Source organism: Stegodyphus dumicola, chromosome 3 (genome assembly GCF_044657685.1).
Source record: "Stegodyphus dumicola isolate Sdum_Otavi_A_Nest chromosome 3, ASM4465768v1".
NCBI lineage: Eukaryota > Metazoa > Arthropoda > Arachnida > Araneae > Eresidae > Stegodyphus > Stegodyphus dumicola.
The window spans coordinates 59,097,905-59,124,083 of record NC_140770.1 but is presented as its reverse complement, the minus strand read 5'-3'; the positions used below and the strand labels follow the sequence as shown (position 1 = coordinate 59,124,083).

Here is a 26,179-nt window from a genome sequence, read left to right as displayed (position 1 = left end):
TTGTGCATAAAGTATCTTCTCGTGTATATTTTTATTTAAAGTGTGGAATTTTCTCTTTGAAAATATCAAAAATCATGAAGAGCAAAATTAATTCATGAGAAATAACTTTGAAATGCAATAATTCCATTGTAATATGACATAGTGGATAAAAGTGCAATACAGTTTATTTATTCACAAATAATCCCCCTCATATGCGTAATTTATGTACTGTCGATTGAGAAATATAGGTTAGTAAATTAAACCGGTTAATTCAATACTTTTCCTTTATCAATATTTTTACCTGCTCTTCAGTAAAGCGGTAAAGGTGGCTGAACACTTATAGCTCGCTTGGATTTGAATCCCGGATAAATAGTTGGAGTCATGGTTTTTGTGTAACGTAAATGCTAGCCAGCTTCTCTTAGAAAGTCCTCCGCGAAGACATAACTCCCCTTATACAGGTAATCGTTGGGTGCTTTGATGTAATTCAGTAAGCGAACAAATTAATCCAATCAATACCGAAGAACGGGTTGATTACATGTGGAGTTTTCCACCAGGAATGTAAATGCGAGCAATTTTCTCTTAAAAAGGTTTACACGAAAGCATCCATTCCCTTAAGCAGATAGCGTTCGCGTGCTTTTCCGTAATCCAATCCTAATTTTCATACATTTAGTAGTAAGTTGACATACACCTTATTACAGACAAAATAACAACTTTTTTAAGATATTTTTTTATCAACTTGTCTGAATTCTCTCTATCTTTTGAAGAGTATAAGAATTTCAGCAAATAAAACTGGCCAAAATTTTATAACATTTAACTGATGTTTTGATTCAGTTTAGAAGTAACGTGAGCTTTACTGATATTTAAATATTTTTTGGCAGATCTCATCCTAAAAGAGGGTGTAAAGATAAATTGATTTTATTTAATTTACAATCAATGAAAATCATTGAAAGCAATCACTGAATGAATGAAAATCAGAAAAACTATTATGCATACAATTGTCTCTTATTTATCTCCTGATAAATCAGACAAAATTGCCTGCATAATAGAAGCACTTTGAAAGAGTTGACAGTTCTTAAGGGTTTTATGCACTCCACAAAACAATGTCAAAATAAAATCTTATTATTCATAAGTATGAAAAGGAAGTAAACGAGTAAACGATAAAAACGGTTTTACCTATTTTCTAGAAGGGCATTAAATCTAAAATATTAATCTATTCTTATTTGTTATGATTAAAGAACATTAAATATGGTAAGCTTAAAGAGCGTGCAAAATCGCTGACGTTTTAATCATAGCAAAAGTCAGTACTAAAAAAAATAGCATTAAAATTAGGAGACAGATTGAGAAAGAGATGGCCTCTATTTAATTTTCAAGTATATTGGCGCGAGACGAAACCTGCGGTTTTTGCCAAAATGTAGCTAAACTGATAAGAAGAGGGAAATAATGCGTAGCCAGCGGCTACTCTGAGCAGCGACAATGGACCACCCAAAGATCTACAGATAGGCGATTCTCTAAAATGGGGAGGGCATGGATGGTACGACAGTTGTACCGATGCCGGCGTCTGAGAAAGTCATTCTCCTTGTACAACTGCTGTACCAGCCGGCTTCGAGAGGTTAATCGCATTTACGTTTACTCGGCTGGAGAACTCATTAAAGGACTTCTTACCACAATGCCCACAGTTGGATAATCTTCGGTTTCTGGCAAGTACTATCTTAGCTATTAAAAGGCAGCAGACCAACAATAAAGTGCTATTCACATTCAATGTTCGCATGTTTAGCTATTGTCTATTTTGCCTTTCTGCTCACTTTTCGAATATTTGATTTTGAGTGAAACGATCGTTAAGATAGTAGGTGCTTTGAAATTTATAATCATTCATCCTTTGGTATTTAATTAGGAAAATTCTCATCGGAAGACTCAGTGTGAAAGTAATTCAGCGAACAGGGAAGTACTGCTATATGCGGTAGAATTACATTTGCATAAAGGTATAAAACCGGCCCTTTAAAAGAGCTTCAACGTTTTCATATGAACGTGTATTTCTGTTGAAATTCAACTAGTTGCATAAGCACAAATCTTCATAATTTATTTTGAGATGGTGGAAAAACAGTGCTGATGTGTTATCAAGCTAAAAAAAAAAAAAAAAAAAAAGGAGGACTGTGCTATATCTCCCGTTCTACTGGGCCGATTGACAAAACTCAAACTGCGTTTTTCATGTCTCGAAAGCGCGACTTAGGAATATATTAGATTTATACATAGCACTATTCTAACGTAGGAATCTAACATAGGCATGTGTTGAAATCTTACTCCAGCTTTGGATTAGCGTGAAACGTGATTGTTTACAAGCTCTTTTGCGATTTCTAAATTTCTTTTGACTTTTTTGAAGGTGTTTTTATTATAACATTGCAGTTTTTGTTTAGTATTTTTATCACCTGATAATTATGGAAAATTGTGAGGAAGATGTAAAATATAAAAGATCTTGTATTCATCGACCAAAGAAAAAAAGTTCCAGGGAAATCAGCATAATGATACAATGAATAAGAAGTGTGGTGTCAGTTCTTCGTTTAAAAAATTAAATAGTGACACTGATTTGCCACCAAGAGATAAAGATAACTTTAGAGCCTAATTTTAGTGGTTATAGACTATTTGATTTGGATATCCTATTTCAATGTATTGAAAATAATTTATGTTGTAAAATTTGTAATGTTCATTTAAGTGAACTATTTCATCATGGTTTAAGCTCAAAATTTGAGTTACTATGCTCAAAGTGTTCATGTAAAAGAACTTTCAGAAACTCTAATATGATGGGTGTCCGAAAAAATATATCAGAGCTAAACAGAAGATTTACGTATGCAATGCGAACTCTTGGTCAAGGGAAAGCTGCTATGCAGTAAATACCCCAGGAATTCATATCCGGAATGGGGTCCTTGAGTTTAGAAGTTGGAATTTTATTGATGGGAGAGTAAACAACCCGAAAGTTAAATTTCTGCAAAATATGTGCAACTTTATAGCTAATTGATGGAAAGAAGGGAATAACAACAGAATTTTTATAATCTCCTAAAATAAGAGTGTGGCTTTTAGTGTGTTGAGATGAGAATTTTTTAACTGCTTGATTAATAATGTTAGGTGAAAAGCCCCTGTCAATAGCTATTGCTTTTAAATAATTTAGTTCTTCATCAAGGGCTAGTTTGGAGGAGCAAACTTGAAGAGCACGGAAAACATAGGAATAAAATGAAGCTAACTTTTGTTTAGTCGGATGACATGATTTAAAGTGTGGTGGAAGGCAAACCGATGAAGGTTTACGGTAAACTGTAGTACTGAAGTTGGATGTGTTGCGTGTGACCAGAATGTCGAGAAACGGAAGAGAATTGCAAGTCTCAAGTTCAAAAGTGAACTGAATAGCAGGATCAATAGAATTCATTGTTGAAAGAACTCTATTTAAATCATCTTTATTACCTTCAAACAGGGTAAAAGTATCGTCTACGTAGCGGAACCATGCCGGGAAGTTTAAAGTTTCAAACAATTTTGATTCATAATAATGCATGTAGATATCAGCCAGGAGGGGACTGAGGGAGCTTCCCATGGCTAATCCCTCAGTTTGCTTGTAATATTTATTTTGGAAAACAAAATGTGTTTGTTTCAAACAGAGTTGAGTGAGAGAAATTAGCTCATCAATTTCGATGCAAGAGAAATGAAATTCGCGAAGTCTGGTTTCTAGACATCTTAATGCACCCTCCACTGGGACATTGGTGAATAATGATTTTACATCAAAAGAAACCATGAGTAAATTACGAGGAGAAATGTTTTTAACCTTTTTTACAAACTCTATTGAATTTTTTATGGTGTAAATGTTATTGTCTAATAGAGTGGAAAATCTAGAAACTAAATATTTAGCTAATGGATACGAGGCAGTACCTAAATTTGATACAATAGGGCGGAAAGGAATACCACTTTTATGAATTTTGGGAAGAACATATAATCTGGCACAATTCGCAACAGATGGGATAAGCGAATGTTTTAAGTTGCTTGAAATGATTTGCGAAGATTTGATCGCAGTTTTTATTTTGGATAAGTCCGAAGGTGAAGGATCTTTAGGGATCGGATTAGCTTAATTTAGCTAAGCTTAATTTTGTTGAATATATGCTTTTTTTTTTCTTTTCAATATTCTTTAACACGAAAAAATATTTCAGTCCCCTCAGTTTTGTGTTAAATGACTTTCACTGTATATCTCTTGCACATAAATCCCTTTCTTACATAAAATATAACTGTAAGTATAGAATAACTAAATAAATTGTAAAGGAAGTTTAATTAGCAACTATGAAATCTTAAAAAAGTACATAGTATGAAATTTATAATGGCAAACATTAAAAATAGATGAAAGTAAATAAAATTTAAATTATAGAATATACTTTATAAAATTAATAATAAGTGGTTAAAATATATTTTTTAATTACTTAAAACATAGAAGTTATTTGGCAGAGATTGTTGGATATGAAATTACTACTTCAAATTTTCAGATTACTATTGTTCATATTTAAAGTCTCAACTTGCAGTCTTAATCCACATAACAACCATTGTAAAAATCACCCGTTATCATATTCCAAAGATCAGCAGCATACATTTTTTTCAAAATCGTGCATAATATTAAATATTGGCTTTTGATAGTCAAGTTGATACAAATAAGATGAACTGTTTTTATGATTTTAGACTAAGTTTATTCTTACATTCACTTATTACAATATTTCATTTTTTATATGCTCGGCTATCCAAAATTTCAAGAGCTTTCCGGATATTTTTTTTGTCGAGTTTTTACTATACATACATTTCAGCATTTACATCATCAAAATTGCACAGACACATACCTGAAGTGAATTTACTTTTACAGCTAAACACAGGAACTGGAAAACACTTATTCGGAGATTGTATTTCTTTTTCGTTCATGAAAATCAAAGTTCATTACACAAACATGCATTCACACTGCACAAGCATGTATGGAAATTCTTAATACATTTAGTAAATAAATCAGAAAATATTTTAATGTATAACAAATGAATAGTAAGTAACTAAGCTTTTAGTTAGTAGTTAGCTTTTAGAAGTAGTTAAGAAGCTTATATAAAACAGAGCATAATAACACAGTTACAAAGATATTTAATGTTATAAAGTTAGGTAATTTAGTAAATTTCAGTTGTTCATCAAAGCAATGAATTATGAAGTTCCTTGTGTATCTTTATAAATGAACTTTATTGCTGTTTTAAGCAATTAAACAACTGTTCAAGTTATTTTAATAATTTTGAAATATATACACTAAAAGAAACAATAAAATGTATTAATCTATTTGTCAAACTTGATTTTGGCACGAAAGTCTGCAGAATGCTTCGTAGTTTTTAAGCACATAGAGGCACTGCAATTCTTATTCCTTGATCTGAAGTTTTCTGCAATTTTTTTTTTTTTTTTTTTTATTTAAATTGCTGTATTGGCACACATATAATTTTTGTATAGTGGCTTCAGATGTGGATAAGTTTTTCAAACACTTTCGTTTATTTTACTGGCGTCGCTGAATTTTGCGATGAAATGCAGCACATTTATTGCCGAGTATCACCTTCCAGACTTTTCATACTGTTAATGTATACATCAGCAGTGAATTATTCTCCTCTTTCCTCAAATACACTACGGCGTTAAACAATAACCATTCACTAAAGATTTTGCGTAAATTTCCACTCATAATAATTTAAATTGCGAAAATCTCACAATTAGCACCTAAACACACTATTCAGGAGCACAATTCTTTCGAAAGCGCACCGAGTAGTCAAAAGTGGGGTAGGCGTCTTGCCAAACTAGTCGATATTTCCGTGACGTCAAAAATTTGAAAAGTGGGGTAGGGTTTGGAAATACGCGTCTCCTTCCCTATGAGTATTAAGATATAGGTACTTTCGCCTCAGACGAAAGAAAAAAAAGTTCTGGGACTTGTATATATTATTTTCCATTTTTACTGTACGATACTGTGTCAAATCTACGATAATGTGTAAAAGATATGCCAAAATTATTAGTTGCTATGATAGCTTATCCAACGAAAACTTCATCTGTGGCCGATATATGGCGTTGTAGTGACCCAGTTATTGCATGAGAAATAATTATTTTTTATTTCATATATTTGTTCATGTGTTTAATTATTTTATAAAATTAACTTTAATATTTTGTTAATATTCATATTTATATTTAAATTTCTTTATGCTGAATGGCAACTAGTTCTAGTTCTGATTCATGATTGCTAGGTTTTGGTTTCAAAACGTTGCTCGTAGCGTCGCATTTCGATAGCTGGAAAATAAAATGCAATAACTTAGCTATTTGTTTATAATTCATGCTGTTACTAGTCATAAATTAATTTTAAACATTAGTAGCCAAGGCTACATCGTGGTGACCCTGATTAATTTTCGAAATGTCAACAAATGACTCTTCTGAAACTGCTATGAAAGATACGATACAGTCACCGGAGCTTCATAAGGTGAGTGTGAAAATACCTCCTTTTTGGATTGATAAACCGGAAATATGGTTTTTTCAAGTTGAAGCTCAGTTCAAACTTAGAAATATCGTTTCAGAAGAAACGAAATTTAATTATTTAGTTTCACAGCTTGAACCTAAGTTCGTGGAAAATATTTGGGACATTGTAACGAACGATAGTGCCACAAAATATTCGGATGCTAAAATTAGGTTATTACATTTATTCAAAGAAAGTGAAAATGTACGGATTAAACGTTTGATTACTGGTATCGAACTTGGAGACATGAAACCAAGCCAACGTTTGCAGAAGTTGAGATCAGTTGCTACTACAGATGTGTCTGAAAATCTAATCAAAACATTATGGCTGGAGAAGCTACCTGACTCCATAAAAATATATTATTAGTTAGTGATGAAGATGTAACCAAGTTAGCGTCTATGGCAGATAAAATTAGTGATATGAATCGGAAACCAGAAGTATTTAGTACTAATGCTCCTTCTGTTCCCGCAAATGATTTGTTGCAAAGAATTACCTTTCTTGAACAAAAAATTGATCAAGTAACCATTCGCTCAAGACGAAGGGACTCGGATTTACGTAATTCACGTTCACGATCTCGAAGCCAACCTCGTAAACGATATGACCCTACTGGCAAATTTTGTTTTTATCACTTTCGTTTTGGAGCAAAATTCATTCTAGAGAAATGCAAGCCTCCGTGTGCTTGGGTAAAAAACGATTTCAAAAACCAGGAAAACTCGAATCTGCAGTAGGTTCAGCGGCAAACGCTGCTGCAGAAAATATGAAGGATTGTCGCAAATTTCGTTTATTCGTTCGTGACCGAAGATCAAATTTGCACTTTCTTATTGATAGCGGAGCTGACGTAAGCATAATTCCTGCTACTTCACAGAATAAATGTAAAACTGAATATAAACTGTATGCAGCTAATGGCACAGATATTTCCACTTATGGCATAAAAACGCTAACTCTTGATTTGGGATTACGTCGTGATTTTCAGTTTCCATTCATAATTGCTGATGTCACAAAAGGTATTTTAGGAGCTGACTTTCTTCACAAATATAAATTGCTTGTCGATATAAATAAGAAAAAATTAATTGATGGCGTAACACAGCTTTGTGTCCAGTGTGATGTCGCTGCTATTTCCAGTGATTACTCAGTAACCACATTAAATAAATCCATAAAAATTTTCGATTTACTGTCGAAATATCCCGAAATTTCTAAACCTAACCTTTTTCCTACACAAATTAAACATGGTGTTACACATTTTATTTCGACTGTTGGTCAACCCGTTTATTCAAAGGCACGACAGCTCGATCCAAAACGCTTAGCTATAGCTAAAGAGGAATTTAAATTTATGCTTGACAATGGAATAATTCGTCCATCAAACTCCCAGTGGTCAAGCCCCTTGCACCTTGTTACGAAAAAGGATGGTTCATATCGTCCTTGCGGAGACTACCGACGACTGAATGCGCAGACGATACCTGATCGATACCCAATTCCTCGCATTGAAGATTTTCATCATATTTTAAGAGGTACAAATATTTTTTCTAAAATTGATTTATTCAAAGCTTATTTTCAAATTCCCATTGCAGAAGAAGACAAATGTAAAACGGCTATCATCACTCCTTTCGGTTTATACGAATTTAATGTAATGAGTTTCGGTTTAAAAAATGCTCCTGCAACGTTCCAAAGATTTATTCACGAAGTCTTTAGAGGATTAGAATTCGTTTTTCCCTATTTAGACGATATACTCATTGCATCCAGTACCCATGAAGAACACGAAAATCACCTTAAATTAGTTTTCGAAAGATTACATACATTTGGGTTAAGAATTAATGTTTCAAAATCTGTCTTTGCTGTTCCCCAAATCGAGTTTCTAGGCTACCTAATTACACCTAAGGGTTCCCGTCCTTTGCCAGAAAGAGTTCAAGCTATTACTAACTACAAACGACCAGAAACAATTCATGAACTTAGAACCTTTCTTGGAATACTTAACTTTTATCGTCGTTATATAAAGGATGCAGCGAAGAATCAAGCATTGTTACATGCGTATCTCAAGGGAGCTAAAAAGAGGGACAAACGTAAAATCGAATGGACTGAAGAAGCTGAAAAACAGTTTGAAACGTGCAAGAATGACCTGGTGAACACGGCACTGTTGTCTTTTCCCAATTCTGAATTACCTCTGGCGTTATTTACAGATGCTTCAGATACGGCGATTGGCTCAGTGTTGCAACAATATGAAAAAAAAATTAAGTGATACTCAGCAAAAATATAGCACCTATGATAGAGAACTATTAAGCATATATCTTTCAGTTAGACACTTTAAGCATTATCTAGAAGGAAGAGTATTTACAATTTATACAGATCACAAGCCCTTAATATTCGCCTTTCGTCAAAAACTTGACAAAGCAACACCTAGACATGCTCGCCAACTTCAATACATCTCCCAGGTTTCGACTGATATCAAATATTTAAAAGGTGAGAATAATATTGTGGCGGATACGTTATCTAGAGTTAATGAAATTTCATCGATAGATTATGATAAAATAGCTGATGAACAAACTCAAGATGAAGAACTGAAGAGTTTGCAAACCACTACTTCCTTGAATTTCAAGCAATGTTCTCTACCATCGGGGAAATATTTGTGGTGTGATACATCAACTAAACATGTTCGGCCGTATATTCCTCAGGCTTTCAGAAAATATGTCTTTCAAAGAATTCATGGTTTATCACATCCAGGAATAAAATCGACTATGAAATTAATGACATCAAAATTCATTTGGTCTAACATAAAAAAAGATGTACAGTTGTGGACAAGAACCTGCATTCATTGCCAAAAAGCTAAAATCAATCGGCACACCAAAACAAAATTAGGTGAGTTTGAAGTATCACCAGGAAGATTTTCTGTCATCCATATCGATCTCATAGGACCACTTCCACCATCTAAAGGGAATATTTATTGTCTTACTTGCATAGATAGATTTTCGAATTGGATGGAAGCAATTCCTTTAGAAAATATTTCTGCTGAGAACGTCGCAAGAACCTTTTATAGCAACTGGATTGCGCGTTTCGGAACGCCAAGTAAACTCATTAGTGATCGTGGATCCCAATTTAAAAGTGATACATTACGAGCTTTGTCCAAAATCTGTGGCATCAATTTACAACACACTACTGCCTACCACCCCTCGTGTAATGGCAATGTTGAGCGCCTTCATCGAACATTGAAAACAGCATTAAAAGCCCACAACAACATATCTTGGACGGACACGTTACCAACAGTACTTTTGGGTTTGTAAACTATTCAACAGCACTATTCAAGAAGATACCAATCATTCTATTGCGCAAGTAGTTTATGGCCAGAGTCTCAGACTTCCTGGCGAGTTTTTCAGCGAACCAAGTATCCAGACAGCATCGGAGACTTTTGCTAATAAACTCCAGAAACAGATGGAAGTTGTTGGACCGAGACTAATTCGTAAAAATTCATCTGAACAGATATTTGTCCATAAAGACTTAAAAACTTGTTCTCATGTGTTTCAGCGAATAGATCGGATAAAAAAAACCTTTGGAACCTCCTTATGAAAAACCATTTCCTGTTATTGATCGCAAGGACAAATATTTTACTATTAGCACAAAAGGAAAACATGTTAATGTATCCCTGGATCGCCTGAAACCAGCATATATTTTAGCTGAGGAAAATTCTCAGTTGATACAACCTGACTACAGTAATTTGCAGAGACCGGACTCAAATTCGGATGTGAATCAAAAACCTTCTCGCACAGGCAGAACTATACGTTTACCTGTTAGATTCAAGGACTGACTAAATTATTTTGATAGTGGTTAACACTGCAATACTAGTTACTACCTATTTCTCCATCTTCGTAACGTAACTTAGTTACTGGTGGGGGAGTAGTGTAGTGGCCCAGTTATTGCATGAGAAATAATTATTTTTTATTTCATATATTTGTTCATGTGTTTAATTATTTTATAAAATTAACTTTAATATTTTGTTAATATTCATATTTATATTTAAATTTTTTTATGCTGAATGGCAACTAGTTCTAGTTCTGATTCATGATTGCTAGGTTTTGGTTTCAAAACGTTGCTCGTAGCGTCGCATTTCGATAGCTGGAAAATAAAATGCAATAACTTAGCTATTTGTTTATAATTCATGCTGTTACTAGTCATAAATTAATTTTAAACATTAGTAGCCAAGGCTACAGCGTCACCCCTGATCAACTTCTTCGCAACTGAAGACTTTGCACTTTTATTACAAATGCATAGGACTTTTCCAGTTTATGGAATTTAACGAACTTTTACAGGTCCTTAGGGGATTGATAAACATGTAGTGGTAAAGGCCCTCGGGTCGAACACTACTTAACGAATAATGATCTCTGATCTCCCCGTTGAATCACTATTATAAATGTTCGTTTTACTTTTCAAACTGTTGCCACCAAATGTTAGAGTCTTGCATTATATTTGAAGAAATTAAATAATGAAAAATTAGAGTAGCTCCTAAACACTATACCATCTGGGGGGCAAGATCTTTTTATTATAAATTAATTTTAATAGAAAAGTTATTTTAACATATGTGCGTTTAAGAAAAAAGAGCAGGGAAAATTTCCCAAAAACGCAAGCACATGAATTTTGGCAGCATAGTTTTGTCGAAAATTGCGCGATTTGGCAACGTTGAAACGTAAAGCTGATTCGCTGGTTGTGTTTGCGCCAATGAACAAATGTGTTATTTACCGTGTGCTTTTCTTTTTAAAAGTTCCGAGACTTCAATGGATATTGATGCGGGTGATGAAGAAGAACGCTTCAAAAGGCTTGCTGTGTATGTATTCACTTATATATATATTTTTTCAAATACACAAAATATTGGTAAAAGTTTACAATTGGGTGCCCCTTGTTTTTTGGCGATTCTTTTTTTGATGCCAAGATCGGCACCAGGAAGGTACAATTTCTTGATGGTCGCTACACAAAACAAAAATAAGAAGTCAAAGAATTGTACAGACTCTGTGTCCATGAACACATTGATCTGTTTTCACTTAAAAAAAAATCCTAGAATTGCACAAACTAGGCATTGCGCACTGCCTTAAATTTGCCCATGTACACATCAATCTATTTTCATTTAAATAAAATCAGGAAGCTAAAACAGAGTTAAAACTATCATGGTAACCAGAAGTAAGGTTTCATCGCCAAAATTTAAAAAAGTTGTCGTGAAGCGAAGGGGCACTCAGTTCTACGCTAGAGCGAAAATATTTATATTCGTGATCTGTTTGTATGTAGGAATTCAATATACAATTAAAGTAAAATGTTTGATATCCAAATGTAATCGAATATGTGTAGTTTCCTAAAAAAGTGCCAGAATATTTAAATGTGCGAAACTAAAAGTATAAAATGTTAGTTTCCTTGAATTATGTGTTTTCTTAGTCTTCATTTTACAATAAATCCAGATGTTAAGTATAAGTTCAAAAATAGGCTGACTATATTTTCGTCATGTCACATGTTATATTAAGTTGACCATTATTCTTCAGAACTGTATGTTTAGCTTAAAATGCTCGTTAAAAATGGGACAAAATGCCATAACGCACAAAATACCTTAGATGGAGCTCACACTGTAAATAAACTAGAAACTCTTAAATTTGTTATTAGTTTGCAAGTAGAAAAAGGGAATTTTTTAGTAAAATTTTTGGTGAATCTTCGGATTATGGTAACTTGGCGAAACTTTGGCGACCATCCCTGCTACAGCAACCTGCTAGTTTTTTTTTTTTTGGATGCCATTTTGTTTTCACGAAGTAAAGCCATGTTTTATTTTATTTTTTTTTTTTACTCAAAATTTTTTCCAACAATCTGCTAGCCGAATTACGCTTATGCTAGAACTTTTATGGAACAAAAGTGCTTAATCATGACGAAGATTAGGTGCGAAATTGGGAGGAAGTGTAGAATCGCCCACTGCTTGCTGCATTTTTAAGAATTGCATATACACGATATCTATGTACACATCAACCTATTATAACTTAAAAAAAATCCCAGAATTGCACAAAAATGGCATTGTGCACACTTTGGTATTGCGCACACAAAAATGACTTTATCCATGTACACATTGACCTATTTTCACTTAAAAAATAAAAATTAAAAAAAAAAAAATTACAAAAATCCAATTCTTCTTACTCTTGTAAAAAGCACCAAACAAATAAGTGGGCGATTCTGCACTTTAGCAGCGAAATTGTTTCTAAGTGCTTATTAGCTAAAATCCTGTTTGGAATTTTCCGGAAAATGTCACATGACATGTCTCATGATCTCTCATTTCTCTGAGACAAAATAATCTGTGATTCGAACTGTGTACTTCTCAGATTATTGCTAAAATCCTAGCTAGTAACCTTTATCACCTTACCAAAATGTCACCAAACTACCTGTTACCATGTTCCAAAGATTAACCAAATTTTTGAAATGATCTTTCTGAAAATTTCTAAAATCATGTATTTAACAGCTTTTGACACTATAACATATTTTCTGAAGCAGGGCAGAATTTGAAAGGTGAAACCTCTTGGAAAACACACAAAGATGTCTTGTAGAATATAATACAGTATTATCAATTAATTACATAACTGCTTTTCTCTTACTTGAAGCAGAACTTTACTAATCTTGTGAGATATTTAGTCCAAGACAATTTAATTATAATATTGGGTACTTTTCCATTTCGCCGGCGCAAATCTCGCCAAGCAGACTTTATTGGCAGCAACATACAGTATACACATAAAAAATTTAACCAATGTTAGTTTTAAGAATTTTTTATTTTGAAGGCATAAGCATTTTAGTATGGTTTAAAATTTTGTAAAAAACCAATAAATAAAGACAATAAATTTGTAAAAAGACATTAATTTAAGAATTTACTTTGCTTTCATCCTGATTCGCCGGTTCATATCACGTGACCCCAAGTGATCTTATCTCATGTAAACTACGCTACAAAAATATAATTCTCTCAGTAATTATCTACATTAATTTCAAGTTAAATCTTATGGAATACAAGTTCAGATGCAAGAATTATTTTAATTCGTATGAATAGCTTACTCAGAAATTATGTAAAACCGCAGTGCTTTACTTCGCTAGTGCATTCTCATTAGATTTGATGAATTTAACCCTTGATTTTCCTTTTCTATATCTTTGCGTTCAGGTGAGTGGTGTGATTGCATCGTAATTAATTACCGCGAATGGTCTTAGGGCAAAAAATTTAACTATCTTGTAAAAATTCTATGTAATTGTATGTCAGTATTGAAAGAAACAATCAATCTGATAAGAAATGGCTGCGACTTGTTTTGAAAATGAAGGGTAAAAGTTTGCCAGCGAAGATATTCCGTTTGGCATCAGTTGTACCATTATTGGCGACTTTATCGTTTGTGCCGGCAAAACGGAAAAGTACCTAATATTATTTTTCAAACTTAGGTATATTTATATTGTAATAGATGAGTAAGAATTAAGGATACAGTGGATATTTAGCTGAAATATGCTAATCAGCCTAAATGCTACTATTTATCCAGTAATGTTAAATATTTAGGAAGAGAAAAATTTCCACACTTTTTTTTAATAATTCAGGATCTTTATTGATTATTTATAATGGGGATATTTCCATTCTATTTTATTTCTTTCTTCCTGTTAAATAGTCTTAAAATTTGTTTTAATTAAAAATAAATAAAAGTTGTAGATTGATAGAAGCTTTCCGTAATGTGAAACAACCTTTCCATGAATACGTTTCTTCCCATAATGTTATGCAATTGCAACTTTAAAATATTAGATTATGTTAATTAAAATTTGGGTAAAATCCTATAAGAGCCCTTGCGACAAACTGGGAGAGTGCAGAATCACCCACTGCTCCGCACGTTTCTCAAAATTGCCAACTTGAAAATAGCAAGTAAAAAAATTGGGGTAGAGTAGACTTTAAGGTACCCCTTGTATTATGGTGAAGTTGTTGTTTGATTTATCACCAAGTTGTTGTTTCATTTATGGTAGCCTGAGTAGTTGAATGTTATGGAAACCCTATTGTGACATAATCAGGTGCATGATTCTGGGAAATTTTGAATCATGGGATGTTTTGTAAGCGTTTTTGTGGTGTGTGTTGGTTTGATTCTTTAGACAGTAGAATGGCCGAATGTAGTAAGATTAATTTGAAGTTTCTGTACAATTTGGAGCAAAAGGGGAAAAGAGCTTTAATTGACTGGTGTGTAAATGTAGGTTTACTTAGTAGCCATTATAAGTGTTTTGTATGTAGGAAGGATATGCGTCTAGTCGAACGTAAAAATCGTTTAGATGGATTTGAATGGGTTTGTAGGAAGAAAAGTTCAGATGGTCACTATGTGAAGTGTTCGATCAGAAAGAGTACCTGGTTTGAAAAAAGTCATTTGAGTATGATTGATATTTTGATTTTTACGTGGCTCGGGGTGTACGAAGCGAACTCGAAAATCATGGTAAGTGAATATTTGCTTTTGGTAGCGCTTAAATATATAACATGTTTTTTCTTTTCTATGTTATTTTATTTTTTGGTTTAAAATGTATTTTATTGAGATTTTGCATTTTTTTCCCCTATATTGTAGAATTTGGTGCTCCTTTGACTTTTTAAGTGTAAATATATCAATGTGTACATGGACAAAGTAAAGGGAGTGTGCAATGCAAGTTTGTGCAATTCTGGGATTTTTTTTAAGTGAAAATAGGTCGACGTGTACATGGATAAAGTTAAAAGAGTGCACAATGCTATTTTTGTGAAATTCGGGGATTTTTTTTTTTTAAGTGAAAATAGATCGACGTGTACATGGATAAAGTTCGTGAAATAATGAAGTATTTATGACCTAAAGGGTATCAAAATTTACAAAAAAAAAAAAAAAAAAAAAAAAAAAGAAGCTTAATATTGATTTGTTTGCCTTATTAAACATTTCTCTCAATGCAAGTTGTTTAAGTTGCTCCGTTTGTTGCGCTAATACATTCTCTTTAATTCTGTAGACAGGCATAATCCTTTGCTTAGTTACATTGTTGAAGTCCTGTAACTGCTGTTTCGAGAATTCCGATTAATTTGTCAATCAAAATTTTCTCGTTGTCAGTAACTTCTCTGTCACTTTCTTCACTATCAGTAGCGTATTTTCTGGATCTAGAACTATACTACAGATTTCGCCATTCATTAATTGATTGATGATTGAGAAGGATTGTCATCACAATGAAAACTTCTTTTATATCATCCTCATTTATTACAGCTTGTCCACATTTCTTTACAAAATCCGTTAATTGGAAAATTTCGCCTTTGTTTTGCTATATCCGAAAACCTTTAAAATTAGTGACTATCATCATCAAATTTAGCTATCCTTCACTGTACATATTTGGCTATGCATCATGAGCTTGGCGACTAACGACAAGTTGTTCTGTTAAATTTTATCTTGCTTCTATCACGCACTGAGACAATTATGCCTGAATTATATTAGTTTTGTTATTTATCATACTTATGTCTATTTCTTTCACGTGCTTAAGGCTTATTAGAGTTCTGAATAAATAAATTCCCACATATATTTCAGCCTTATTGAAGGCCGGCGCTAGATATCTTACCGCCTGATGCAGTCTCTGTGGGTCCTAAATTCTCCGAGTCTCTGCAGCCATACGAGCCCTGGTGCTGGTTCTGGGTTTATGTGAATAACAAATCAATTATTCTTAATTCAAATAGCCATAAATTTAATCTTTGAGTCTATGAGTATCATCAACAAAATCTATTTTTATCACATGGAAAGAAATGTTTGGTAAATGTTTCCTCGTAAACATTTTTTTGGCACATTTAACTTAAATCTGTAATCATCGCCAAGCGTAATGTCAACATATAAGGTTACCATACACCTTTATTATTCAATTACTAACAAGAAAAATTGGGTACTTTTCCGTTTCGCCGGCGCAAATCTCGCCAAGCAGACTTTATTGGCGACAACAGACAGTATACACATAAAAAATATTAAAAAAATCTTAGTTCTAAGAATTCATTTTTTGAAGGCATAAACATTTTAATATCACTTAAAACTTTATAAAAAGCCGATAAATAAAGACAATAAATTTGTAAAAAGACATTAATTTAAGAATTTACTATGCTTTCATGGTTCAAAATCCTAATTCGCCGGTTTATATCACGTGACCCCAAGCTATCTCATCTCACGTAAACTACTCTACAAAAATCTAATGCTCTCAGTAATTATCTACATTAATTTCAAGTTAAATCTTAATTTGGACCACAAGTTTAAATGCAAGAAATATTTCAATTCGTACGAATAGCTTACTTAGAAATTATGTAAAACTGCAGTGCTTTACTTCGCTAATGTATCCTTATTAGAATTGATGAATTTAACCCTTGACTTTACCTTTTCTATATTTTCGGCTTCGGGTAAGAGCTGTGATTGCATCCTAATTGACTTAACTACTGAAAATGGCCTTAGACATAAAACTGAACTATCTGATAAAAATTCTATGTAATTATATGCCAGTATTGAAAAAACCAATCAATCTGATAAGAAAAAGCTGCGACTTGTTTTGAAAATGAGGCGTAAAAGGTTACCAGCGAGAATATTCCTTTTGGCATCGATTGTACCATTATTGGCGGCTTTATCGCTTGCGCCGGCAAAACGGAAAAGTACCAAAAATTGTTTAGGCATCGCTACATGAGTCATTACTGAAGTTGTCATGTTTTGATAAACATGCGGTGATGAAAGGAAAGTATAATAAATAATGATTCCCAAGGTTGGCGTCAGATCAATGATGTATCTATGTGGAATGTTTCAGTTTGAGATGTGTACCATAAAGCGGATACGCAGGAATGAAACCAAGTTACTGATCCTGATCGTACATATTTATGCTAAAAGTTTTGTTTCTTCAATAACAATGTATTTCATTTAGTGTCAAAGTGAAATTAAGAATTGGCACACTCCAGATGTTTTATTATGCTCGGAGGGAGGTGGAATCAAATGTGCATGCGTAAAACTTAGGAGAAAAATGTTGTTGGTGGTTTTGAGGTCCGGATTTTAGATCATTTCGGATAATGGACGTCTGGATTTCAGACTTTGTACTGAATTTCTTATTTATTTTGATTAATATAGCAATTGGATTATATGGATGATCTTTAACTTTGTTAGAGATTTCTTGCTGGTAACTTTATGCTTTCTTGACTACTGTTATTATAATGACTTTTGAAATTGCTTGTTTTCATGAATGTGTTTGATTGATTTAGAAATTCTGAATTTTCATCCACAGAGAACCCGTTGGCGCCGTTGCTGTTTTACTCGCCAAGTTCACCTATGGTTGATGGGCGTTGGTTATGAGATATTAAAACACATGGAAGTAAGCCGCGTAAACATGATATTTAAAGAATATAATCAAAGTAATTAAAGAATAAGTAACATAAATTCACGTTAGCAGAGAAAACAATATATTAAGCATACGAAAGTGAAAATTCAAAATTAACTGGTTAAACACGATGCACGAAAATAAATTTGTATTTAATTCAAGTTAGCACAGAAAACAATATGTAAAGCTTAATGGAAGTAGAAAAATCATGTAATATTGAGCTTTGTAATAATGACCCTTTTTCTTGGCAATTTCTTGGGAAAATTGAGATCTGTCTTTGAATATCTTTCAGTATTATAAAATTCCAAAATATTTATGTTTTTAACAGTGCAGTTTCTAAAGAAATTGTGAATTTACGATTAATATCTTCATTGCATAATTTTAAAGTACTTCCAAAACTACGATTGAAAATCCATTATGATCGCATAAATGAAATGAATAGATATTCTCATTTAAATAGAAACTTAATTGCAACTGATTACATAAAAGTTTTTTTAGTAATAAATTATATTCTGCTCTGACTTATTTTTTTAAATTTTATATTCATATGTTCATGTATTGCACGAAAAAACCAACATATTAACTTTACATTTGGCATATCGATTTTTATTAAGACTTGCTTTTTTGCATGTAACCAGGGTTCATAGCGGTCCTTATAAGTGCTTATAAGTCCTTATATTTGAAAATAAAATATAAAGGCCCTTATAGGTGCTTACTTTTTCTTTAAAGCCCTTATTTTTTTGTTTTTAGTGCTTATTTTTTGCTTTTAGTGCTTTTTTTTTAATGAACGCGCTATTTTCCCCCTACCAAAGCCGAAACTAAATAAACAACTTTTCTTAATATTGAATGTCAGGTGGTGAATCATACTCCCGGAAATAGCTTTTCCCCCTTTCTCTGCATTAACATAACCTTTGGTGCGCACAAAGAGTACAGACAGGTGCCCGTCGTTATATTGGTCAAAGAATTGCGAAAGCAGTAGAAAATTTCGGTACATTCGGCATTCTTTTCCTCTCACCCAAATACTATACACGTTTAAATTTCTATCCAGATCTTAATAATTTGCATTCTCGTTCCGCTTGGTCAGTTCATATTTGTGTTTATTATGATCATTATGCTTATATTATGAGTATATGTATGAATGTTTATAATAACAGTTGCAGTAACTGCTGAAGTATAGTAAACTTCCAAAAATGGTTGTATTTTAACACAGCGTTTTAGGAATAATACTCGGAATGGCTTAAATAAAGGGAAAGTAATCGAATAGTCAAAATAATTTAATTTTTTTTGGCCAATACATTATATAGTGCGAAGATTGGGAGGTTCTCCCCTTTCTCCGCAAAATGTCAAATATTGAAACTGTTACAAGTTCGCTGCAAAACAAGCAACGGACTTTTTTTTTTTTTTTGTCACTTTCCAATCTGGATTGAATAGGACTAAAAGTTCTGTGGTCTACCAACCCAAGCGAAGAATGATTCTATTGCGGAAATTTAACGCCGTCTGTTGAAAATTAGAATGAAAAACACCCCAGTTACTCATATTATAGTTCTTTATTCTCCCAATTTCAGCAGCTGTTGATTCCGATTGCGTAATATCACGTAGGGAAGAATTATGGCACACGTATTGTGCAATAACGTTTGCGATATTTCGCAGAGATAATTAATTAATTAATTTTGATGTTCTGTTTGAGATTTGTTTATGAACACTTAAAAGAGTTTTACTGTGCTTGCTAAGCAGAATATTTTTCAGTTCCATTGGTTTATTTTTATATGATTCACATATCAAAATGTCAAAAGCATTTATTTAGCGGAAAAATCTAAAAAGTGGCTACAGTCAACCCCCCCCCCTTCCGCTCCTCTTTTTCAAGTTACGCTCAACTGTCCGAATATTCGCCAGTTTCCAAGTATGCGGCTTAGTTAAGCTTTTACTGTTAAAGGATGACTGCATGAAGCAAATTTCTGTCTTCTGATTTCAGAAATGTTCCTCTTTTTTACTTAAATTACTTTGCTTGCAATATCTGTTAAGAGAAAACTGATATACAATGAAAATTTAGAAAATATTCAGAATTTAGATTTAAATTATTTAAATATTAATATGAGTGGAAAAATAAATTGTATTTATTATTAGGTTCCAAGCAAATACAATAAATATGCCTTATTATTATTTATTTTCTCTATTTTGAACTGAAATTTCATCATTAAATCTTGTAATATAGTTTAGTTCTGCATAGTTTTTTTTTTTTTTTCTCTCATTGTAAACTAGTTCTGTAAATTGAACTGTTATTTAAAATTTAAAGGGAAAAAAAAAGTAATTATTTTCCATGGTTGAGGTAATGCTTATTCTCTCTTAATAAATACTGCATTTCTCATATTTTAAATTACATGTCTAATTAAGGTTATGCAGTTGTGTATAATGTCATTAGACAGGTGCTTATTTTTTTTCTTAAAATGTGCTTGAAAAGTGCTTATTTTTTTAACTAAAATGTGGCTATGAACCCTGTGTAACTCATAACGAGAACCAAGGAATATATCATTTTTTGTGCACTGCTTTGCAACTGATATACACCTCATCAGCAGCTAAACAGTAAAGTGACTGAACTCTGGTAGTTTAGTTAGCCAAGCTAATGGGCAAGTTGTATGATTGTTTTCATGGTATTCCCAATATGTAACGTGGATTCAAACCAGTGTCCTTCAGAAAGACCTCCTTGAAGGCATCTTTTCTTTTAGGCAGATATCTCTCCCATGCTTTTCCATAATTTAAACAAACCCAAATGATGTATGCTGCTAAAAATTTTATTTAAAGTCCATATTTAATAACATTACAAAAATTGCAAATATGGTCCAAGTTAGATCATTTTTAAATGCATATATTTATTTTAATTACACTAATTGTATATATTTATTATATGAATATTTTAAATGTCCATTTTATCATTAATTATTATTAATATATTTATGGACAACATTTCTTTTTTGATTGTTCTGTCCAATGTATCCTTGATTTTAATTTCACATTTAAATTTTCACACCATAATTTTATAAGTCTTCTGAAATTTAGTCACAATTTCACTCAATTTAACCGCGTAGTTCACAAATGCAGCATAAAAACTATGTTAATATCAGTCACCAAGGATGTATGGATTAGGTTTTTCATGCATAACCATGAGTTTTTGAGTATCCATAAAACTATTCTGTCATTTTAGAGAATCAATAATACTTTTTATTTCAGTTTAATCATCTCTTTGTGTGTCACACCTGAAATCTTCTCAAATGTTATTGTTGGAAAAGCATTAACAATATATTATCTGGTTAAAGTTTTAAGCCATAAATATTGTTTTTCTCATAATTTTAGATGACCATACCAATAATAAAAACATTACTTAATTAATTATTTAAAATGCATATTTTGGCAGGTGATGAAGTCAAAATATTTTATCGGTTGGAAACCTCATGATTCTGTGTGCTTAACGCTACGTTAACAGCCATGTTACCAATTATCATTAACCCCTCTCCCGCCATATTTTCTTCCACAAACTAGCATCTGTCACCGAAAACTTCCTTTATTATATGAAAATATTTCTATCTATTTGTTAAAAGTTCATAAATAATAACGTGAAAATACAAAAAAAATAATAATAAATAAGTGAAGAATAATTTAAATTGGCAAATGCGAACAATGACGGTGATAATTCAACAAAATGAACGTTAGAGGAATGGTTGCAACCTTCTTACAAGCGAATAGGTTGAATCTGCCGGATTACCAGGTTTGAACTATTATCGCCAAAGTTGGCGATGTTTACATTTGCCGGGTTCTTTGCGGAAGTGTTCCGAAATTCTAATTAGATGTAAACAAATTTCATTTAATAATAATTAAATGCCGTGTAAAGCTTCAAACTTATTTTTTTTTTAACTAATACTTAAAAGATCTAACATTGTGGTTCTCAACCTATTTTGCCCTATTCCACCCCTTTCACCATTGCTAGAAGATCATTCCCATCATGCCCTTCCTTTTCAGTACTTGAAAAATGCATATATATATTTATTTAGATTGCTTTTGAACTTACTTTATAAATTAAACCAAAAAAAGTACAGAAAATGTTGGTATATACCAGGATTCGAATAAAAATAGTTTTTTATATTTATAAACCACAGCTGCCAACTCTGCTTTTTCTTCTGGTCTCCTGGTAGATCACCAAATCTCGATAAACTTGTCTCAGTTGCAACAAACAGGGCGAAAAGAATGACCGGGGTAAGAAACGTTTTTGTTATTATTTTGAAAGGAAAAATCAGTGACAAGATCTTACTTACCATTGTATCATTCATCAAGAAGCGCTTTGTGCTCGACATTTCCAGAAGAAATTTGCAAAGTTATGGAATTCATAATTATATTATTGTTAACCTCATTATTACTACAGCTTTTAATCATCGCCAGTTTAAAGAATTTTTAGTTGAAATGGAGAGCGAGTACTCAGATCTTCTGCTGAATAATAAAGTGCGTTGGTTATCAAGAGGAAATGTTTTGAAATGTTTTGCATCCTTATTAACAGAAGTTAAAGCATTACTCCTTGAAATGAGTGTTTATAATCCAGAACTAATGAATGATCACTAGATCCAAAAATTTTATTTTATGGTAGACGTTACATCTCATCTAAATCAGCTTAATCAAAAAACTATAGGGAAGAGGTGTGTGTGTGTGTGTGTGATTATGGCAAAGCCTCGAGGGCTATCTGCCTAAGAGGAGGGATGCCTTCGTGGAGGACTTTCTAAGGGAAACTGGCTCCTTTTTAACACGTTACACATGGGGAAAACCACGAAAACGCCCATGCAGCCAGCCCGTTCGCGGGATTCGAACCTCCTATAGGGAAGAGGAAACACAATTTTTCTGATGTTGGAAGAAGTTATTTCATTTGAAAGCAAATTATCTCTTTCTGCTCAAGATTTTTGAAACAGAAACTTTGGTTCACTTTCCAAGCCTGTTGAAACATTCTCAAGAAAATAGATCTAATATTGACATTTGCCATTTCAAAACAACAGTTTTATGACAGAAGTTTTTCTCAGCAGGTTTCAGGAATTCTGAATCAGCAAAGCAACATTAGCCTTTGTTAAAAAACCTCTTAATACTAGTGCAACGGAATTGCATTTCTCTGTTTAATATTCACGTTGGCAACTCTGAAATCAATTGCTGAATTTAAAAAAAAAAAAAAATTATGAAACTTGAAATTTGAACATTTTAAGTGCTGATGTAGAAACATTGGAGAAAAATAAATGTGTGCTTAGTTCACAGCACAAGTAATCTGGAGAAGGAAAACATGTGGAATAATATTATTCCCGACTCATGTAATCAGCTTAAAAAACTAACGTTTGATGTTTTTCTTATTCGAGTCTACATATTCATACGATCAATAATTTTCAAGCATGAACTTTTTGTCAAGAGTAAATAGAGAAGTCATCTTATTCATGAAAACTTGTAATAAGGCTTAAAATGAAAAACAACATACAAAATGCAAACTTTTCAAGAAGATGCAAGGCCATTGTTTACATTAGTGTTTTGTTAGTCATTATTGCGATTCAAGTTTTTCAATATATTGCAATTCTCTTTTATCAATAAAATAGTATCGTTATTAAGTATAATATCAAGTTTTATTCGACATATATATATAGTTTAACTAAGACTTAAAAACTGAAATATTGAGTTAATTTTAGGGAGTGTTGTGGAGCGAAAAAAGATGTAGTGTTGAGAAAGGTATAAGATGGTTTGGACATATGCAGAGAATGAATGGAAGAAGATACTTAAAAAGAGAATACAAGTATTAATAAATACAGTGCTGAACTGTTGATAATTGACTCTGTTGACTAATGAGTTTGCCTTCACTGGCCAAAGGGATATAAAACTGAACTGAGAGCAAATTGTGTGCCATCTCAAACCTTTTCTGCTGCATGTACTATGCCCTAAAAGGCTGAATTGTTATTATGCCCAACAGTGTTATGTTGTTATATGTAAAGATTTTAAACAATTATTTTTTTGTAACTGTTTCTGAAATTATTAACTTAGTGTTTTATGTTCAGTTTCAGCAGTTTTCTTAGTGTTGATTAAAGAGTTACTGTTTATTACATTTGCTATTCCTTATTACTGCACTAAAGGCTATGATTCTGTATACATTAATTAGCAGCATGTTTAAATTCTTAGTTAAAGGTCTTCAATTTAGTTTCATAATTATTTATTGTATACCTTCTTCATATTCATCTTAAATTTCAGAAGAAATTTACTTCCCAGTTTAGTCCTTTGAAGCAACTTATATGTAAATATTGTATAGCATATTCTGTTATGTACTGACTATTAAAATGCATTTTTATTTCTTTTTTGCAGGACATTTTGCAGTTTGAAGTCTCTATGTACTACTGAGGTAAAAAAATTCTTTTATATCTAATCTGAAAATGAAATATTTTTTCATAGGCAATAAATTCAGTTCTTGACAACTGCATTCTAAATTAGAATTTTAAGCACATGTGAGAAAACAGGAAAGTGCTTTCCAGTATTTAATTTTAAAAAAAGTTGAATTTTTATTTTCAGAAATCATCTTAAATTTATTTAATAAAGATCATGGCAAATGATTCCAAAATTTTTGGTGCATGTTTTACTTGTCCCCAGAACTTTCTGAGTTGTCCTGCTGTGGATAATTTCTACATAACCACTGAATTTCTGTGATTCTGATTAATTCAGGCTCCTAAGAACTTGATGTTTGTGTCATTATTTGATTTTTAGGAAAGTGATTATTCTAAACCTCATGTTTATAAAAAAATTTACTGTAGTTTGAAAATATGAGTCTTGGATGATAATATCAGCGACTCTTTTAAATATAAGCTACAACTTGCTTAAAAGTATCTTATGCAGTTAATACCACTAGATACCTTTCAACATAAAAAACATCTTCAGAATTATTTTTATTTCTTGCATTTGCTGCAAACATGAAAGAAAAGAAAAATCTTATAATTAAATTTTGTTGCTGTTAAACATTTCTGTAGTAGAAGATAAGCATGTTTAATTTATAATACTTTTTATGTATTGTTTGACATATTTAGAAGTATTAAATATGTATATGATGCACAATTTTGAAATCTACAAAATAAATTTTGTTGTATATAAAATTTAATTATAAATATTGAAGTAAAATAACAGACAATAACATTGCAAAATTAAAAATTTACTCTTACAAACACTTCAAAAAAGTGAGAATAAAATGCATTAAAAATTTAAGCAATATTTTTTATAATTTAAAAAAGTATCTCTTCATATAGTATTAATAAATACAGTACAAAGTTCGAAATCCGCACTAGCCGATTCCGGATTTGGGATATTTCCAAATCCTGTGGGGGGCTGTAAAGTAATGTTGCTTTCTTACATTAAATTCAAACAAATAAATTTGTAACAAGTTTTTATTTTTAAGCAATAATATAATCACCCTCGTTATCAGCAACCTTTTGCCATCTAGTATGCAGATTTCAATCCCAGATCAATAAAAATCAATTGGTTTTTGAGTAAAATATCTCAAGATGGCATTTTGGACATCATCAAAATTTTGAAATTTTTTGTTACTAAGAAAATGTTGTAGGGATTGGAATAAATGGAAATCCGAGGGTGCGATATCGGGCGAATATGGTGGGTGAGGCAGTACCTCCCACCCCAATTCATTATGTTTTTCCAGTGTTCGTCTTGCACAGTCGTGTTGCAGAATGACGCCTTTTCCGTTGACAATCGCCGGATATTTTCCAATTAAAGATTGGTTCACTAGATCCAATTGTTCAGAATAAAGGTCTACATTAACAGTTTTTCCAGATTTCAGCAATTCAAAATGAACAATTCCACGAATACTCCACCAAATACCCAGAAGTGCCTTTTCGGGATGTAAACCCTTTGTAACCCCTATTAAAACTGCCTTTTGAGTTTTGGATTATCATATAGGACTTATTTTTCTGTCTCCACTAATCAAGCGATCAAAAAATGGTTCTGTATGGTGCCGTTGAAGCAATACATTGCGTGTGATGGATAGGTTGGCCTTGTTCTCTTCGGACAGATTATGGGGGACTCAAACACCTGCTTTGCTTATTTTTCCATTCTGCTTTAAATGTTTTTGGTCGACCAAGGTTGGTTAAGAGTGTTTGACAGTTCCTCGATTGTTTGACATTGATTTGCGTCCACTTCTGCCCTTAGCATGTTGTTGTCTATCGTTGTTGTCGACATGCGTAGAAACGACATTACTTTTTGGTCCCCCTAATAATAGATCATCAATTTAAATCTGGTAAGATGGCATGCAGAAATTATACAATTAAAATTATGAAATTGTAA

The 26,179-nt window shown here is 32.4% G+C and overlaps 1 protein-coding gene and 1 long non-coding RNA gene across 5 annotated transcripts in view; one reads left to right on the top strand and one right to left on the bottom strand.

Moving 5' to 3' along the window:
• The first annotated feature begins 10,777 nt into the window (after positions 1-10,777).
• Positions 10,778-26,179, top strand: part of LOC146998002 (uncharacterized) — a 233,955-nt gene continuing 218,553 nt past the window's right edge. The window contains exons 1-3 of one of the 3 annotated variants that reach the window (XM_085812933.1): positions 10,781-11,312; positions 17,747-17,833; positions 24,203-24,239. Coding sequence is in view for 1 of the 3 variants with exons in the window: in XM_085812931.1 (XP_085669057.1) it covers positions 11,215-11,312; positions 24,203-24,239 (135 nt within the window). In the remaining 2 variants the exon portion in view is untranslated. Of the gene's footprint in view, positions 11,313-17,746; positions 17,834-24,202; positions 24,240-26,179 lie in introns of all 3 variants that reach the window. The other 2 variants (XM_085812931.1, XM_085812932.1) reach the window with 2 other exon arrangements.
• The window catches only part of LOC146998003 (uncharacterized), a 110,177-nt gene continuing 109,014 nt past the window's right edge, over positions 25,017-26,179 (bottom strand). For both annotated transcript variants that reach the window (XR_015040210.1, XR_015040211.1), the window contains one exon: positions 25,017-26,104. This is a non-coding gene — a long non-coding RNA (uncharacterized LOC146998003). The remainder of the gene's footprint in view (positions 26,105-26,179) is intronic.